This window comes from Barbus barbus, assembly GCF_936440315.1.
Source record: "Barbus barbus genome assembly, chromosome: 10".
Lineage (NCBI taxonomy): Eukaryota > Metazoa > Chordata > Actinopteri > Cypriniformes > Cyprinidae > Barbus > Barbus barbus.
In genome coordinates this window covers 9,886,333-9,906,218 of record NC_136738.1, presented here as the reverse complement: position 1 = coordinate 9,906,218, position 19,886 = coordinate 9,886,333, and the positions used below count along the sequence as shown (strand labels likewise).

The following is a 19,886-nucleotide window of genomic DNA, read 5'->3' as shown; positions in this document are numbered from 1 at the left end:
ATACAAGGACAAAAAACAACATATGTCAGATGATTATCATTTAGATCCTGACCTGCCACTTTCTTCTCAGAATGTATTTCTTCATCCTCTCTTTGGAAAGCTTCTTGGCCTCCATGTTTGTGGTGTCCTGTTTGAGCCAGGGGTGCTGGAAACACTGATCGCAGCTCAGACGAGCTCTGCAGACAAACACACACACGGACACTGTAACTGTGTGCCATCGTGGTAATTACACTCTGAGAGAATGAGCTCTGAGAAAAATAAACTGATGAAACCGTAAAAAGAAAATTGATGATCTCTGACAGCGAACTGAACCTTACTGCTGCACCTCAGGGAGAACAGATGCATGACGCAAGACGGAGGAAATCAGTTAAATCAGACATTCAAAATGACTCAAGGACAAGGCAACAGTTATTTTTTCAAGTACTTTCTGAATGAAGACTTTGGCGTTGTGAAGGCACTCACTTCATGTCTTTCTTCAGTAGGTTACTGATAAAGTCTTTGGCCTCGTCTGAGATCTCATCAAACGCATCGTCCTCAAAGTCCCACGTCGCTGAGGTCACGTTAGACAGCGTCTCATGATCATTGTCCCCCATGAAGGGAGACAAACCACTGACACTAAAGAGAACAAGAAACAATCAAAGAAAAAATAAGTAGAACTATACAAACTGTTTGAAACATCAGCCTTATGCCCTATATAGTAGTATATTTGAGACTTGATATATATATATCAAATTTTCTAAAAAATAATAAATAAATGAATATCTCAATTGAAATATTCTAATGTTTACTTTATAGATTACAAATTTCACAACAAAAGACAACCTGAAGGGGGACTTATGTACAATTATACAGGCTACTAAAAGGCTGTTTACTTGTTAAAAATATAAACTATCAATGGGCTTTTTCTTTTTATTTCTTGTTGATAATTTCAAGATAATTTCCATATCAAATATGATGCAGTAGACATTATAGGATTTACTACTTTCACTGACTACATTGGGTTACACCAATGAAAGTAAATGAATAATCACACCAGGAAGAAATAATCATTCTGGATAACACTGGATAATTGACAGAAGGCTCAGACAAACACAAGAGAACTAAAGTCACATCAAAAAACAAAACAACAACAAAAAAGATAACAGAATAGCACTCATAAGGGGCTGTTGTATTACTCTATTTTCTTAAAGAAAAATTGCAAACACCTTGCAGAGATGATTTCCATTTCAGGAAAGGAAAGAATGTTAAGCAAACAAAGCTCATACTTTCTTCCCATCAACTTTCTTAAACTTTTTTCCCAACAATGTTGTGAAATGGTGTGGGATGATCACCCTTGTGAAAAAGTGATCTTAACTGTGCTGAATGTGCACATGTGCATAAAACTGTACTTGCAGACAATATGATAATAACTCAATAAAATGTCATCAAGGCTAAATGTAAATTTTATGACTGTTTCTTAACCCATATAAGTACACTTTTTAAACAGGCATTTTGTAATAACGTCAAATTAAAGTTTTACTTTTAAAGTACATTTTAAATCATTATGTTTCAATAATCTGTTGTTGTGCCTTAAACAAGTACATTTATTTTGATGAGTTGACTAACATTAAAAACATTGTAACTAACATTGTAAAGTACTCAATTATAATATTAACTATAGTGTGTTATAGGATATTATATTTAAAGTTAATTCATTAAATTATATTTTAATTTGCTCTAATTGCTTGTCAGTACATTTGACAGTACACCTTAAATATATTTTAAAGAAATTAGAAGTAATTATGAAATTACAAATAAGGTTGCACTTGAGTTCCTAAGTGCGTCATTAAAATACTTTAAGGTTCAGCTAATTGCATTTTGCATAAATTTAAACAATATTACTTTTTAATTTAGAATCTTTAAAATTAATATGCAATTAAATGTCTGAAACAGTTACCAGTTACCAATAGGAGTGTACTACTCTCAGCTCATGTATACATTTATTCCACATAATTCTGCAGATTTTACCCCAAGATCAGCACAAAAAATGGCACAAAATTGAATTGCATAGAAAATAGGATAAAGTCTGCAGATTTCATGAGGGTCTGGGTATGATCCACTGGTCATAAAGGTAATTTCTCTTTACAATGGTTGTGTACTCACAGGATGTAGCAGATGACTCCTATACTCCACATGTCTGTTGCGTAACTGATGGCCTCATAATTAATCACCTCTGGAGCCACAAACTCTGGGGTGCCAAACAGGACTTTCAGAGAGCCAGCATTCTCTACAACCATACAAAGCACACAAAACAACCCACAATTCCATAATTCCATTTTAAAACTAGAAATGATGTTAGAACTTCAATTTTAAATAAATAAATGTTTTCAATCACATTTTCAAAATGTTAAAAACACAGTGGGAACGTTTTCTACTGACCCAGTCTGCGTGCCAGTCCAAAGTCAATGAGTTTGATTTTGCTGCCGGTCTTATTGACACACATGATGTTCTCAGGTTTGAGATCCAGGTGGACGATGCCTTTCTTATGGATGAAATTTACTCCATCCACAATCTGAAGCATGTATTTGATCACCTCTATCTCTGTCAGCTCAAAGTCCTCGTCTATGATCCTCTCAAACAGCTCCCCTCCAGAGATCCTGAAGAACACCAGCGTTCAGCCAATACACCAGACACATTCACGTATGTACTGTGAAATACTGACAACCTCAAACAGGAATGTGATTATCCTTGATAAAACTCAATTCATGTGCTATTTGGCTTTATTTAGACATTCTCTGGGATTTCTTGCTTTCGATCCATCCTAGGAAGTTCAGGAATCGAACTTTGTACTGACTAAAATGAACATGTAGAGCAAATTCTTATTTAAATTTTTTATTTTTTTTTTATATGAGGATGGTGTGTTCTAATAGTTAATGATCTGCAGGTAACAAGACACTTAACTACTTTATCATATTGGAATGTTGGCAAATTGGAATTAAACCAATGTTTTGCATATCAAGCAGACATACTGTTACTTGACAATTAATAATTTCTATTACAATTAGTAATTTCTTTTAAAACATTTGTGTTATATAAATACTGTAAGTGTATACAAATGTGTATTTGAAAACAATCACAATAATACTAATACTTCAATCGTTATAACACTAAAATAATAACATTTTGAGCTGTTGTGAGTTGATTACAGACTTGATATGAGCTTGATAAAGCCAAAGACCAAGAAAACAGTCAATTTACATTCACTAATCTAAGATTAAAGCTCATTAAACACATATACACTTACATTTCCAGCACCATTACAATGTCAGTCTTTCCCTCAAAAGCGTCGATACACTGCACAAGCTTTGGGTGATGCAGGTCATTCATGATTGCAATTTCCTGTCTGACATTGTCTTTTTCTTTGGCAGAATACGCTTTTATGAATTTCCCAGCCCACACCTTTTTTGTGGACTTTTCTATCAGCTTGAAAACAGTCCCGAATTTCCCTCTAAACAAATGAAAAAGAAAGCAAGAAAGAAATAAGACTGAAAAAAGCAAACTTTCAGATCCTTTTTTTTTTTATATGTTTGATAAACTTACATCTGTTTTTGCATTTTATTAGACAGATTATAGGACAACCGAAAAGTAGAAGGATATCAGCAGAATGTTATTACTGTTTCATACTCACGTGCCCAGTCTGTCTTGCACATCATACAGGTCCTTCACCTTCACGTCTGTCCTGATCGTCACATTTCTGTAATCTGGTTCCTTCTCTGATTCTAAAAAGTGAGGGAATGGATCCCTATCATTCTGGATTGTCTATAATCAGTCAAATGGCAATATTTAACGGCAATATTATTTTCCTCAGTGGATAAGGGTTTTGAAAAACCTTCCTGTAATAATTCAGAATGAAATATCCCATTCTAACAGCACAAAACTAAGACGCATGTGCGTTTTATGACCTCTTTGTCTCTGATTACTAGCATGAGAGAAATACACATCAACGTGATGTCAGTGTTTTTGTAAAGATACCCCTAAAATTATTATTATTCTGGGATAATTATTTACAAAAAAGCTAAGGTAGTTAATTTTTTATTTAATTATTACATTCGCTTTTATTCATAAGGTCAAATGATTTGAAAAATGCCTATGTTTGAACAATTTAAGACTGCCATTAAAATGTATTTGAAAACTAAAATTATAAACTTGAAAATAATATGAACTATGCAATTGTTTAAGATTTACAGTACAATGCTTTTATGTATTTGTTTTCCTCTTTTTCATATACATATGTTCAATATGACACGTTTGGTTACATGTACAACCTCACCATCTCCTCTAAATGAAAGGGGGGAAAACAGAAAAAAGAGCACAGAAGCTTGACACGTACGATTTCAAAGCTTAAATTTAACAAACATGGCATACCATCATCTGAGGGTTCAGCTTCATCTTTATTTTCTGTAAAAGCAACAGAATGTTATTACAGCATATTTTATTTTTTATATCAAATTTATATTTTACTTTATTTTATTTATTAGTCTATTTTTATTTTATTTTAACTGAAATAACCAAAGTTAAGATGATAATCCGTTCTTTGTGACTCCTGTAATACTCTTGAAATCTACTAGGTGGCGCTCACCCTCCTCGGCCTCCAACCCCACCTGCACGGGCTCAGACTCAGCGCTGGGCTCTCCCACACCATAAATATTCACTGCTCTCACTCGAAACTTATACTGCCTGTCTGGAAGCAGGTTCTGCACGTTATAGGAGGTGCTGTTACAGGACGCCAGATCTGTCCACTTCATGTCCACAGAGTTCCACATCTCCAAGTTGTAGGACTGGACGGCGCTGCCGCCGTCGTATGTCGGTCCATACCAGGACAGTGTGAGGGTGGACTTACGGATGTCTGAGGCTGCCGGGACACGGGCAGGAGGGTCGGGCTTATCTGGAAAGACCAAGACAAAAGCTGGATTGTGAGACATTGTGTCCTAAAATTTACAAAAGTAGTCAGATCATGTACATGTGCACTGCTTGGCAGCCAGCATTTCAGCCCAACATTGTGTGGATGTAACAGAGGAAACAGTCAAAAACAGTCAACAACAGTCAAGTAGATTGTCAATTTAGTCTTTAAAGATGCACCTAAAACCAAGGCCAAGTCCTAAGGTCAAATGTAAAAGCCATTTCTAAACCATTAACAACAAATGCCTTTACACTCTAATAAACTGCTCCTCAAGCTAAATGAAGAATTCTGAACAGGTTAGGGGGAATGGTGATGAACGAAGGTGTGGGAGATGGGGGTATTTCTACTGGCATTTAAAAAATAAAAATGCATTACAGAATTGTCAGAGCGCAAAAGTAACTGGGTTAATATTATGGTAAAACTAGCATGTTTGCATAGCATTCCTCCTTAATGTGAATATGTAAATCAGTCAAAATCTGTAATTTTTTTGTAAAATACAATTTGTCACTAAATATTTACACAAATTTAGTTTTTCCTTTGTTTAAATTTAGTTTTTTTTTCTTTCAATTGTTTGCAAACTTGAATTATCGGTAAACTAAATTGATGATATTTCATTATATTAAAGCAATACATATTCCCCCGGTTTAACAGACAAGGCTTAAACCTAGTCCCAGATTAAAGTGTAAATCTGAGCAGTTTTAACTGAAAGAAACTTGCACTGACTGATTTTAAAATATATCAGTGCTTTTGTTTTGTCTCAAGATGCACACCAGTAATGTTTTTTCTAAGGCATGTCAATAAAAATTACTTAAATTTCCTAATTGAACAATGGCCTAATCCTGGTTTAGTCTAAACCCTGTCTGTGAAACCGGGCCATTAAATGTTATACTTAAGTCTATTAAATATCAAGTACTTATGAAAAAATTGAAAATGAGTACTTACAATTTTACTGGAGTAATACTTTATTAGGGTATCTGTACTAATTTATTTATTGCCCACCACTGCAAGCAGCCTTGTAAAATGTGCATGGCATGATGGAATACTGTTCAAATTTGTAGGTATAGATCGCTGAAATTTGTTTGAATCAACCGCTTAATTTAATGCCTCATCGTTAAAAAATCATGTAATTTATTTAATTCAGTTTACTGTTCATTTTACATGAATTGCATTGAATTTCTTCATTAAAATTAAAATATGCTGAAATTACCCACCCAGTGTTCACTAGCGTCCAGACTTACCGACTATAGTGAGGTTGAGGGCGGCCTGTCTTGCACCGCAGCTGTTCTTGAGCTCGATTGTGTAGCAGCCGCAGTGTTCCTGCTGTCCTTCTGTGATGGTCAACTGACTGCTGCTGTCTGTGCTTACCACCGAGATGCCCTGACCTTCCTGAATCTGAAGGAGCAGAGGATGACATGAACACAGGTGCCAGTTGCAGACATAGGCTACTTTAAACATTAGAGCATGCTAGAGTGATAAACAGGGCAAATTTTATTTAATATTGACAAAATTATACACAAATAATGCTTATTTCACTCAAAAATTTATGTAAAATCAGATTAATGGGGCCTACAATTAATCAGTTCCAAAAATAAACACAAAACCAGTCCTAATCGAAAAGAAAACAAGCCAACAAAAAGAATCATACCAATATTAGGTGATAATATTGCATAACAAGAGATTTATAAGCTATTTATTGTGCCCCAGTCATTTTTTACTGGGAACACCACAAGTGTTATAGGGATTTGAATACAAGTTGAGGGTTGAATGTTCAGTTCTAATTTGAAAGTCAACTAACTGGAAAAAAAAAAGAGTAATAAAGACGTTTACAACTAATATTTTGTGTCTGAGCCATGTGTACAGAGTGATATGCCAGCTTGCAATGTTTGCTCATTAAAGATGATGGCTGATTCTGAAAATCTGTGAGCTGCCTACCTAGACAGCATTTTTGGACATCACAGCCACTCCCAGTCCAAAGTCGATTTTAAATAGCAGAAACAACTTAATGTTAAAGCATTTAAAGGGGACTGGTGAGTGTATTAAATGTGTATCTGCGTGTTTAAGTATGAAGATTCAGCAGCGTTTCTCTCTCGGTCAGGGTTTCAGCATGTTAAAAGGTGAAAAGACTCTTACTGGTTTGCGGAACTTGAGCCAGGTGCAGCTGATGGGCTGAGCTCCAGTGAATTTACACAGCAGACTGACCTCCTGACCCGCCAGGATCTTCATATCGTCAGGAAACTGCTGGATCTGAGGAGGAGCACCTGACACACACAGTCCAGTTATACAGACAGCTTGGGCTCGGTTTATGTTTGATGAAGATCCATTTGCTTGCACAGCAGTTAGAAATGTATTGAACAACTGCACAGCAGACTGTGTAGAAAATATGAAAGTGACATTTAAAGTATGTGCTGATATGAGTAGCACCTGTGCTCTTCATCAGGAATCACATCAAATCACATGTGCTTGAAATTTTAAATGTATACACAAAAGCTTTTGGGAAACTAAATGCTAAAAATGCTTAAATGCTAAAACTGTAGCCTATCATTAGAAGTCATAACCCAGAATTGATTTTTAAACCATGCAGATGATGATTGATTTGACCCTACCTTGTTTAGGAAGTGTTTTGGGTGGGGGTTTCTTTATTTTGGCCTCATCTGAAGTGAAAAACAGAAGAAATAAACACAGATCAGATTATCACATCACAGTTAACAAAGAAAATAAGCTCAACATCCAATCTCAGTGCAGATTAGTTATAGTGAACCACCCAACAAATCAAGTTTTCTGGTGTAAATGAACAAACATGTCATATTAATTCCAGACTGCATCACAAGTCAGATATGGGGATTTATATGAATTGCCATAATCATGATATTGACCAGGTGATGGTACTTTATGCTTAATTACTTTGCATTTGATTTACAAATTACATAACTTAATTGTGTTCAATTTATAAGACACTGTTAATGTTACAGTCAGCTATAGCTGGCAACATTTGTTACACTGTAACTTACTAATTACATTTTGATTTATTTGGTTTCAAGTCATACAAACACACAAATGTTAACATTGACCAGTAGATCTACTCATAGAGTATCTGAGACAACATGCACTCTCACATTTACAAAACTTGAAGAAGGGAGGGCAGAATGAGAGGAAAGGAGAGATGTTTTTCTCTGGATGTACTAGGAGAGATCAGCTGCTAAGGTTCTTTGCTCTTTGCCTTTTTTGGTCATACTAAAAATATCTTTAACCAGAATCCAGGAAATAGCTTTTGGCACTATTTATTTTACATCTTATCGCTGTCATGAAACAATGTGATGGCAAGGCCAACAAACACAAGCCTAGAGCTGCAGCAGTGGCAATGAAGCTATTCTGATCTGAAGCAATGTCAAACTTTGGAGAAGTCTTTCTGTCAGTTGTAAGACATTCCAAACTCATCCCTCTCCGAGAGGCCATTCTCTCATTCCTTTCTCTCTTTCTCTGTAGCCGTGGAAATGAAAACATCCTCTTTCCAACACAAAACTATTTTTGCTTCTGGCTCAAAATGGCCTTTCAGTGAGCTTTCACCTGAATCTCTAAAATTTGGGCAAAACAGATCTCAAGCTGAACTTATAAATAGAGATAATGGAGTTGATCATATCTACCTAACTTACTTTCATGATAAATCAATTGTAGCACAACAAATCTGCAGCTATTTAATGCCTAAATAAATAATGCCTCACGTCAAGATGCTATAACTTGCTATTAAGAAAACCTACTGACTGTGAAATTTTGGATGCTGAGGCAATGTGAACTCAAAAGTATTTTCATGTATTACATGAAAATCACACATTTTCATGCATTTTCATGTATTAAACATAAAATATGATTTTAGCACATGTATACAGAGGGCCTGGAAATATTTGGACACTAAAGTCACACTTAAAATATCTCAATTTCATTGAATTAGACACACATATCGATACATGAATCAAAGTGGCATCTGTAAACAAATGATGCAAACTTTTCTTTTTTGACATAATAAACGAATGGTGTCAAGTAAAAAAAAAAAAATTGTGTAGGCATGAAGTCAGTTCTCCTCAAGTGTAGCTCATCATGTTAGCTATAAACATTTTCCACAAAGTTCGACACCCAGAAAGTGTCAAAGACATTCTGTCTTTTTTCTGAACACAATATTTAATTTTTCATATTCTAAAACATTTTTGTGCTATATTTCCTTAAAATAATCCCACTTACTTTGATATTTTTGTTATTTAATGCAACTTTATTTATTTGTTTGCTTGCTTGCTTAAGTGTCCACACACATTTTTAATACATTTTGATGCCATTGTATAATGTATGTTTGCACAGATAATTAAAATGTAAACATTATATAACAGCATATGCCAATCACATTATTTAGCGCATTAAGCAAACAAAGCAACGCAAACATATTTATAATATAAATACAATACAAAAAATTCACACACACACACACACATGTTGATTTCTGTGGTTTATGGGGACTCTCCATAGGCGTAATGGTTTTTATACTGAACAAACTGTGTGTGCTATTGCCCTACACCTAAACTTAGTCCTCACAGGAGACTTTGTGCATTTTTAGATTTTCAAAAAAATACCATTTAGTATGTTTTTTAAGCCTTTTGAATTACGGGGACATAGGCAGTGTCCTCATAAACCACCTTCATATTGTAATACCTCTGTCATACCCATGTCATTATACAAATTTGTGTCCTCATAAACCACATAAACATGCACACATGTTTGTCCAAATTACTAAAAAAGATTAGACTAGATTGGACTAGGGGTAAATGTTTAATAATTTTGAAGTTATCTAATGACTCACTCTCAAATTGCTGTCTTTTGTGTCTACAGGAAGTGAAGCAATACTAAGTGGTTAACAGTACTTGTTCATGTAAACATTCAAAAAATAAACAAATCACCATTGGTAACTGAATACACAAAACTACTTATTTGCAGTAAACAGTCTGACATGACAATAAGGCTACAAGAATTGTAAGTACAGCCCTTTCAATTGGATGTACTATTGTGCTTCTGGGTGTTCAGCCAAAAAATCTATCAAAATACTTTTCAAAAAGTTCCAGTGGACAGCACACTTTAGATGTGAACTAAGATCTTAAAACTGTACAGCCTATTAAATAGACCTATATCCTACCTAAATCCTTCACTGCCTTGTTTTCGTTCACATTAGATTAAAAATGCAGTCTACTGACTCAAAGCAGTAAATGTGCAAAAGATGATGTTCCTTATTTATTCTGCATGCATGAGCTTATGGTAATGTTATGTTGGTAACTGAATATAAGTCATTGCACATGGTAGCAGGTAATCCTGATGTCAAATGGAGGAGTTTCTCACATACTTCATTCTCCATGCTGAGCATTACTGTCTATAATCTTTTTAGTGTTCAAGATGGTTCTTACTTCCCCAACAAATGGCAACATTTCCAAATGTCTGAATTTGACCGTTGGATTTAGATAATTGGGAATATACAGTAAAATATCTTGTTCAAAATGCCCCAACAAACATACAGATCCAACAAAATCCAGTAAGCTTTGTGGCAAGGCGTTTGTTAAGACATAAATGTAAATCACAGGTTTATTGGACCAATCCAGAGGCAGTGAGTAAAGGCAAAGTCAGAGCAAATGCTTTAGGATACTGAAACGACACACACAGGGCAACATCATCCCACCATTATGTTTCATAATGTTTAGTCTACATTGTCTGGGGCCACAGGATCAAACGTATCTGTTTAAAGGCCTGACAAATTCAAGACACTTAGAGAAACAGATAATCTCTGCCCTCCACTGCTTCAACAAATCATCCACTATAACACCACTTCACACTGTCAACCACTGCTGAAAATAAGCAGACAGACAAAAAGAAAGAAACACATAGTGAATCTAATGTATTCACTCAAACATCTGAATGGTGATGTATGGTGAGACATGATAAAAATAAGATTTTATTTAAAGGTATAGAATCTGACGTAGTAGTGGTTTTCCAGCATTTTTGTGTATTTGAACCCTTTCCAACAATGACTGTATGATTTTGAGATCCATCTTTTCACACTGAGGACAACTGAGGGACTCATTTGCAACTATTACAGAAGATTTAAACGCTCACTGATGCTCCAGAAGGAAAAAAACATGCAAGAGATGGGGCGAGAAAACTTTTGAACAGAATGAAGATGTGTATATTTTTCTTGTTTTGCCTAAATAGCATATTTTTTCATTTAGTACTGCCCTTCAGAAGCTACAGAAGATACTTACATGTTTTCCAGAAGACAAATTAAGTTAAATTTACCTTGATCTTCAAATTCAAAAAGTTTTCACGCCCCGGCTCTTAATGCATACAGGTAACAACACAGTATTAAGAATCACGTGTATTTAAACTTTTTAACGGGGTCATTTTTATAAATTCAAGCATTATTTTCTCTTGTGGACTATATGTAAACATGTTTATGTGAAATATCTTATTCAGGTCAGTACTAAATAAACAATAACATGCATTTTGTATGATTCCTCTTATTTTGGTAAAATAATTAACATTTTGCAGATTCTGAAAGATGTATGTAAAGTTTTGACTTCAACTGTATTTATACGCAATGATATTACGTAGCGCCTGAAAATAGTCCCTAAATAGAATCTGCCTGAATATAGTCCCTAAAAAAATCGCAACTTTTCATTTTCCGTCAGTCTTAGTACACGATGTAACTACAGAAGAGTCAAGTTTTAAATAGGAAAAATATTGAAACTCTTTGGTCATTTTTGAGCGTGATGCTAATGGTCTAATCTGATTCAATGATCTATGCTAAGCTACGCTAAAAGTGCTACCGCCATACCCGGAGATCGACTGAATGGATTCGAAAACGGTCAAAATCAACTGTTTAACTCTTGGGGAGTTGGAAAATTTTCAAAAAAAGTGGAGTGTCAGCTGCGCCGCACAGATATTATATTTTTGTTCAAGTCAAAGCGTAAAAAACGTAGCAGCATGGCTGACACAGAACAGCATACACTGCTTGCGTCCAGCGGATATTCTCCAAAATGGCACAACGCTGACACAGAGGAGACAATTTGTTGAATAAAATTGTTTGTTTTTTATCTTTGCGTACAAAAAGTATTCTCGTAGCTTCATAAAGTTACGGTTGAACCACTGATGACAGATGGACTATTCTGACTATGTTGTTTCTGGGCCTTGACAGTGTTAATTGCTTGGCAGTCAATGGGACAGTCACAAGCCTCCTGGTTTTCATCCAAAATATCTTAAATTGTGTTCCAAAGACGAACTAAGCTTTTACGGGTTTTTAAGTGATTAATGACAAAATTTTCATTTTGGGGTGGAGTAACCCTTTAAATGAAGTGTTATTTCTTACTATCCTGATATACTTATTACTACCATGCAAAATATGATTTTGCTGCAGTTAACGATTAATATTCTATCCCTTAACATTCTATTGCTGAATTGCTTGCTCTTGTGAAAAAAGTAGCATACTTTAATGTATACTCAAGTCTGAATTGACTGTAATGTTGTCAGACACTTAATTCCATGTTAACTGAAATTAAAAGATTTTTTTAGAATTAAAATTTATATTAAATACAATTCTTTTGTATATATGCAATGCAAGTATATCTTATATATGCAAGTGCTGTTCTTTAAATATAAGAATGGAAGATTTGTAGCAACAGCATAAACAGGGGAAAATGTATGACTGAATTTGATGCATGCCAAAGGATTTGACCATATTCAATGGTAGTACATACATATTGGGATGAGTTGGTTTCAAATTACCAATTTCTGTGGAATGGTAAGAATGATGCTTGCAAGCACAGCTAATAACATGGAGAACAGAAATAAGCCATTATGATGATGTGCACAGCAGTATTCAGCAGCAGTTGTTTCTGAACAGGTTATGAAAGCAAAAGTCCTTAAGGACACCAATTGGGTTCCACCAGCAATTCAGAGGTACATGGAGGTTAGAGTTTTCCATTATCCATGACACCACTGCTTATTTTTATAGCTACACGATTTTTAATCACAGATTTTCCATGACTGCAAACAACTCAATGACTGAATGTAACCTCTATGGTGGAGGATCTGCCTAACCTTCACTTGCTACAAAACCACTTGGAAACTTCTATTGTCAGCCTCAGCCATTGATTGCTTGCTTGTTTAGTCTCAGCACAAGATACCTATATAAATCAGTTTTTTTTATTTTAAATATATAGTTTCTAAATTAATAAGTAAAATGCTTCTCGAAAAGCAAAGCATCAAACATGAGTCACTACCTCATAAAGACATTAAATACCCTGTGGCATTAAAATTCATATTGAAGCTGGGAAATTAGGGCTCATCATCTGTTTCTGTGTCGTGTCTACACAGACATGCTTGCTTACAGCAGAATATAAGTCCAAATGAAATGTTGTTAGGAACTGATTTGAAACAGTCAGCAGGTGCATTACCACTCACTCAAGCGTGTCAGGCAAATAAACGCTCACAAATGATCACGATAGATTTGACTGCAGTGCATGTTACAGCACAAAACTTTTCTTCATAGAGAAAGCCTCACTTCATTCTTTAAAGAATAAACAATCATTAATACCCCTGAGACATATGGTACACGTCTCTTCAGAGATAAGTGCACACATCAGCAGTTTCTCCAGTTTCATTTTCAGCCATTTCTGAAGATAAAGTTCAAGACATACAGTGCAAAACATAACAGCCTGCTAATAGTGAAGGCAAAAAGTAGACTCTCTGACTCTCTAGTATACAAAACTCTTTACAAAACATTCTGAAGAATGTTAGGCATGCTAAAAATACTGATGTTAGAAAACTCATACAACACTCCTCGCAGAGTGAGAGTGAGAGTCTTGATTGAGCCCATACATGGAAATCCAAAGTGGGTTTTGCCAAGCAGTCATGCAGTAAGAGTCATGATCTCTCTCATTCTCTCTACTGTCAGAAACATTGTTATACTCTCTCTTTATATCTCTAAAACAAGCCTTTGTTCACGGTTCATTTTTGTCTGCCTCCTTCTTGCTTGTTGAGTTTGTTTAAAATGTAAAATCAGTCATTGTCAGCAGTCTTCAGCAGCTTTGTCAAACATGAAGAGTGTGAGAAGTGAACAACTGGTTTAACAGTGAAGATGGACCTCCTACAGGGATTGTTTTATACTATGCTAGTCTATGCTATACTTTACTATACTACAAACTCTGGGCTATGCAAAAATATTGTGAGGACTAAAACTTTATCAATAATAGTCCAGCCAGAAATGTTATTTTGTTCACTTGTTTTTACAGTTTTTGAACTGCTTACACATATTTTCAAAACTTTTTGAAATTTTCTCAAAGCTTTACACACAAATCCATGAATTGCACACACAAAATGCAAAATGCCTCACATCTCTTACAAAATGAAGCACTGCATTCAAAAGATCACAAACACATCTCAAAAACAAACATTTGCAAACATCTTTGCCATAATATTAATTCCTGTTAGATTTTTGTGTATTACATAGAGAATTGTGTGTTTTGTTTTGCAAGAAGTGTTTTATGAAATTGAAAAGTCAAAGGCATAGAATTAGTGGATGGTTTTGCAGATTTGGTGTGTGGTTCTGGTGTTTTTTGAGTATCAGGTTTCAGAAATTGTGTGACAAGTAAATATTTAGTGTGTAAGCAGTTGAAAAACTGTAATCTGATTTTAAGCATATTTTTATTGAAAAAAATAAAATAAAAACGCTAAACATAATTGTCAATTTTTCAATTTTGTGGATAAGAATTCTTTAACTTGTAGACCGAACAAAGCAATTTAAAAAGCAATATTCTCAGTGCTATATCCCTAGTGATATTGTCAAAAAATGCTACAAGCAGAATTGTGTGTGTGTGTGCGCTGCAGTGGGAAAGGTTCACATCTCCCACGCCACTCCATATTGGGATATAAAAAAGGAAGTACATATTTTGGAAACTCACTCTCTGTGGTCGGGGTAGAGGGCTTCCTGCTCCGCTTATCAGCTGGTGTGGAGACACTGGGATCTGAACACAGATAGACAGAATACAGAGAGTAACACAGAGAACAAAATTAGAATCAAGTTCATGTGACTACCATGAAATCAGTGAATTATGCATCCTCTTCAACTTCTACAAACAGACAAAAAAAAAAAATCCCAAACTGAATACATCAAGTAATTCTTTTGAGGGTCCATCACCATTTTATTATTGTCACTTTTTGCTAAGACCAAAACTAAGGCCAAAAAGTCAAACCTGAGGTTAAAAAGTGGAACTTGGCAATTGAAATTGCAGATGCCAAATAAGGAGAAGCTGTATTAGCCATTTATCAAGTAAACAACAATGTTAAAGCAATCAAATAAAATCAGCATGCTGCCATTGAAAATAATGATATCTCCAGGTCAAGGTGTCTTGATTTTGTCACTGTTAAACCACATAGAAATGGCTAGAGACATCTTTAAAGACATGTCTTTTAAAATTAGAGATTGATAGATGACTATAGGAACATGCACTATAAAGCAGGACACAGAGAACTAGTGATGGTTGCAGGTACATGCCCTGTTAAGCAGAAAAACTGTAGTGACATGCCTAATAAAGCAGGACTGCGTAATCTGAACAGGAGATCTATAAACAGATGTAAAGACAAGTCCTGGAAACCAGAAGAGAGAAAGAGATGGCTGTAGGGATAAAGGGATCTAGAGGCATACATAGGGATACACTGAGATCAGGTATTGGCTGTCATAAACAGGACAAAAAGATCTGAAATGGATGGATAAACTGGACATGTTGAACATCTCCTGTTAAGCAGGACAGAGGTGACTGTAGAAAAAGAGCTGTAGGGCCATGTCCTATAGTTGAGACAGACAGATCTAGAGATGATTGTTAGGACAGGTCCCATATAGCAGAACAGAAAGAGAGATGACTGTCAGAATATGCTATCTTGGACAAATGGACCTAGAAACGGTTTTAGGGAGATGTCCTCTAAATCAAGACTGGCTGTTGGGACATGTCTATTTAAGTTGGATAAACAGATCCAAAGACAGCTCAACACATCCTCTAAAGTGGAAAAAGAGATTCAAAACAGTTGTAAAGACATGTCCTGAAAACCAGAACAGAAAGAAAGAGACAATTGTAGAGACACATCCAACAAGAGAGACACATAAATCTAGAGATGTTCATAGCTTATAACACCAAGACAAATTCCTTGTGTGTGCAAACACACTTGGCAATAAAGCTCTTTCTGATTTCTGATTCTGATTCTGATAGGGACATGGCCTGTTAAGCTAAACAGAGATCCAGAGATGACTATCTGTTAAGTGGGACAAAGATATTTAGAGACAGCTGTAAAGACATATTCTGTAAAGTGAAAAAGGGAGATCTTGGGACATGCAAGGGACGTTATGCAGGCTGATCTGGTCAGTAATTACCGGAAGATGCAGAGCTTAGACAAGGACTCGGGGGAAGTGCTCAAACACAATGCCCAGCCCAAAACAGACAGACTGAAAGCATAATTCTCTCATAGACTCCAAAGTTTTGAATGAAAAATGTAAAATTGTTTGTGTAAAAAATGAAAATAACTACATTTTTGACACTTTTGATACATAGGGTTACAGTACACCTCATCTCTCAGAGAGCCTATAGAGTTTCATTGAGTGGATACAGGAAGCGCATGCTTTAAAGTCATTTAATGTACTGGTATGTAATGAGATACACTCACCATCCACTAGGACCATACAGGAACACTCTGTCTTGCCCTCGTTAGTCTCCGCCCTGCATACATACTGTCCTTCATCCTCAGGCAGAGCTTTATCAATGGTCAGAGAGCACTTACTACCTGCTCACACACACATACACACATTTAATGGTTATTCTTATACAGTTAAAGAAGTTCCTTCATATAAGAGAAAGTTAACCTGTTTTGAAAGTATCTGTTGCATGAGTTCAAAGACGTCTATGGGGCAAATTACAGATGCTGTCAGTAGTTCCCAAAGCAGTATCCCTTTAATATTGCGGTAATCCATACATGAATATTCAATCAGATATTTTTTTAAGTACAGAGGTCAACTTCTCTTGGTCACAACACTGATAAACTTGAGTCAGATGAAGTTTTTGTCAAACACACAGGGTTAGTAATAGCACAGGGGTCCAAATCACAGCCCTCAGTCTACACCTACCATCGACTTTTCTCTTCAGATATCTCAAACATCATTACTGATAGCCTTATCGCATCATGAAACACCTTGAATTAACTCTCATCCAGTTGCACTCCTGTAATGTGACCACTGTTTAAAGACAATTATGTACAGTTAGTTCTAGTCCTCGTGTCTGATTGGACAAGTGGCGTTCTAGGAGTTTGTTTGCACTTATGACGTTCCAGTAAACTGTTGTGTTTCTCAGCAGCAAAGTTAGTCCAGCATTGGCTTCATTTGGAACTATTTTAATTACCGATCAAAAGTGTTTGAAACATCAGGTACTCAAAATGAATATCACACTGTGATTACCTCTGGTCTGCTGATGTTTGAATCATGTACACAAGCATAGAAACTAATCGAGTCCCTGATAAATGCCCCAGTGCCAAACTTCATCCATGATAGATGACAACAATTGAATCCTTTTACGTAATATCAAATGTGAAATGCAACACTGACCCTCAATTTCAATAACGATGAATTTGGATGGTTTGATGAGTTTTCCATCAAGCGTCCATGTCACTTTCGCAGGAGACTCAGAGGAAAGTTGGCACTGCAGATGCAAACGTTCCCCATCCAATACCGTCACGTCACTCAGTTTCTGTGTAAAAATGGGCTCTTTCTTTCCAACTGCTTTTGTTTTTTCTTTTATCTCTCCATCCACACAATTCACATCATTTTCCTTTCCTTGGGTGTCCTTATCGCCTTGGCTTTCTCCATTCCTGTCCTGGCTTGGTTGTTTTTTCTTGTTGCCCAACACGGATCTGAAGTCAACTGCTTCAGTTTTGGTGGCTTGTGTTTTCACTAAGGATCCAAGACCGGGTTTTGGGCCTTGGCTTCCCTTCTTTCCCAGCACTGCTCTGAAGTCCACCTGCTGTGGAGAGTTGACTTTGCGTTCCTCTTCTGTCTGGGTCTTGGGCTTGATCTGCCGTTGGAGGTTCCCTCTGAAGTCCATCTGCTCAGCCGTGATCTCCTTCAGGTCTTCTTCAGAGATGCTCTTAGTGGTGACCTTGCGGCCGAGCACAGTTCTGAAGTCGATCTGTTCGGCCTCCTGCTGTCGGATCTGGTCTTCCAGATGCTCCTTTGTCTCCACGCACCGTTTGAGAAGCCCACGGGTGGCACAGCCCTCCTCTTCTTCCTGATTCTGACTGTTGTGTTCCCAGAGTGGCTCGGAGCGCGACGCTGCAGCGCTGGGAGTCTCTGGCTGTCCTCCCCTGCCTGGCGCAGTCCTCTCCACCCCTAGTCTGCCACAGGAAGAGTGGAGAAAAAACGAGATAGTTAAAGCCCCGGCTAGCTCAGCCCACACTGGTGAGCAGCTTAATCGAGGGGGAGAGTTAGTTCAACACGACAGAGTTGCATCAGAGATGACTTCCGAGACCTTATAGGGAAATGAGACCCGAATGAGGCCCCTAGACGAACCCACACAACACACAGCTGAGAGAGGAAGCATAAACAGAGCGTTTGGTTATAAAGAGAGATTATGTAGATTAAGTGTAGGGGTTGAGGGGTAAGGGCTGTAAATATAGCTTTGGGGCAGAGGAGAGCAAGAATAGAAGGAGAATGTACCGTATATGAGAATCGTCACCAGGCAACATGGGGTCCTCGCTGATGTGCAGAGCAGCCACTGACCTGCACTCTCCTACTTTATTCCTGAGATCAACAGAAGATGTTTAACCGCTAATGTTCATTTATTGTAAATTGTTGAATTGAAAAAGTAAATGAGGAACTACGAAAACACAACCTTTCCTCATATGACAGCACTGTCTCCATGCATAATTTCATTGCATGTGAACTTAAAAGCATGGATCTCATGAATTTTATCCACCAAAAAATAGGGTATATATATATATTTTGCATAAATAAAACAGCCAGGTTTTTTTTTTCTCTCTACAGTATGTGTAATGCACATTTCTCATTATAAATGATCCTCATCAAATTCTCATTTCTTACAGTAAAATTACTACAATGCAATGTCTTATTATTAAAATCAGAATAAATGAAAAACATTTCAACAAATATCATGATGTAGTGATATAGCATAATTGAAATAGTAATATTTAAAATAATCTATCTATTTTTATTGTTGCAAAATATTATTATTTTTGTATGGCCATAAAAATTTAAAGAAGAAAAAGAAGTGGTCATAAAAATAATGTCACAACACAACATTTCACATCTTTACATAGAATAAACAAAATAAAATCCAAATCCAAACCTTAAGGAATAATCTTAATATTACATGTCTGTGTGTTTTGAGTTTCTGTTGTGACCTAGTTTTGTCTGTGTCTTGATGAGTTCATTGTTCCCACCTGTTGTTTAATTTCAGTTATTGTCTATGTTACACATAGTGTGGATTATTCCTGAGTGTATTTATATTAAAGACTGGTCTTTTGGATTCCTTGCTCTCCATGAGTTTATGTACCTGAGACTGAAACACTTAAACACTTTTTTAATTTTTAAGAAGTTATATTTTCGGGCTTTTATGTCTTTAATGGACAGGACAGTAGAGAGAGGGGAGTGGAATCAGCAAAGGACCTCGAGACTGGAATCGAACTGGGGTTGCTGTGAGCACAACTTTGCTATATATCGCACTAACCACAAGGATATCGGCGCCAACATTTAAAAACCTTTTTAAACTTAAAGCCATTTCACTTTTGAGTACAAATACATATGTGTTAAGATCTGAGTGAGTCAACATTTGAGTCAATATTTCCAAATAACAAATATTTAACTATACAT

The 19,886-nt window shown here is 36.1% G+C and overlaps 1 protein-coding gene across 2 annotated transcripts in view; it reads right to left on the bottom strand.

Moving 5' to 3' along the window:
• LOC306876330 (myosin light chain kinase, smooth muscle-like) overlaps nucleotides 1–19,886 on the bottom strand; it is a 112,143-nt gene that overhangs the window by 3,077 nt on the left and 89,180 nt on the right. For both annotated transcript variants that reach the window (XM_079427414.1, XM_079427415.1), the window contains exons 15-29: nucleotides 18,714–18,797; nucleotides 17,607–18,391; nucleotides 16,676–16,792; nucleotides 14,923–14,985; nucleotides 7,543–7,590; nucleotides 7,070–7,197; nucleotides 6,178–6,331; nucleotides 4,619–4,924; nucleotides 4,405–4,437; nucleotides 3,668–3,758; nucleotides 3,284–3,487; nucleotides 2,419–2,636; nucleotides 2,143–2,266; nucleotides 463–615; nucleotides 53–176 (exon numbers count right to left, since the gene is read on the bottom strand). In XM_079427414.1, the coding sequence (XP_079283540.1) occupies nucleotides 53–176; nucleotides 463–615; nucleotides 2,143–2,266; nucleotides 2,419–2,636; nucleotides 3,284–3,487; nucleotides 3,668–3,758; nucleotides 4,405–4,437; nucleotides 4,619–4,924; nucleotides 6,178–6,331; nucleotides 7,070–7,197; nucleotides 7,543–7,590; nucleotides 14,923–14,985; nucleotides 16,676–16,792; nucleotides 17,607–18,391; nucleotides 18,714–18,797 (2,632 nt within the window). The remainder of the gene's footprint in view (nucleotides 1–52; nucleotides 177–462; nucleotides 616–2,142; nucleotides 2,267–2,418; nucleotides 2,637–3,283; nucleotides 3,488–3,667; nucleotides 3,759–4,404; nucleotides 4,438–4,618; nucleotides 4,925–6,177; nucleotides 6,332–7,069; nucleotides 7,198–7,542; nucleotides 7,591–14,922; nucleotides 14,986–16,675; nucleotides 16,793–17,606; nucleotides 18,392–18,713; nucleotides 18,798–19,886) is intronic.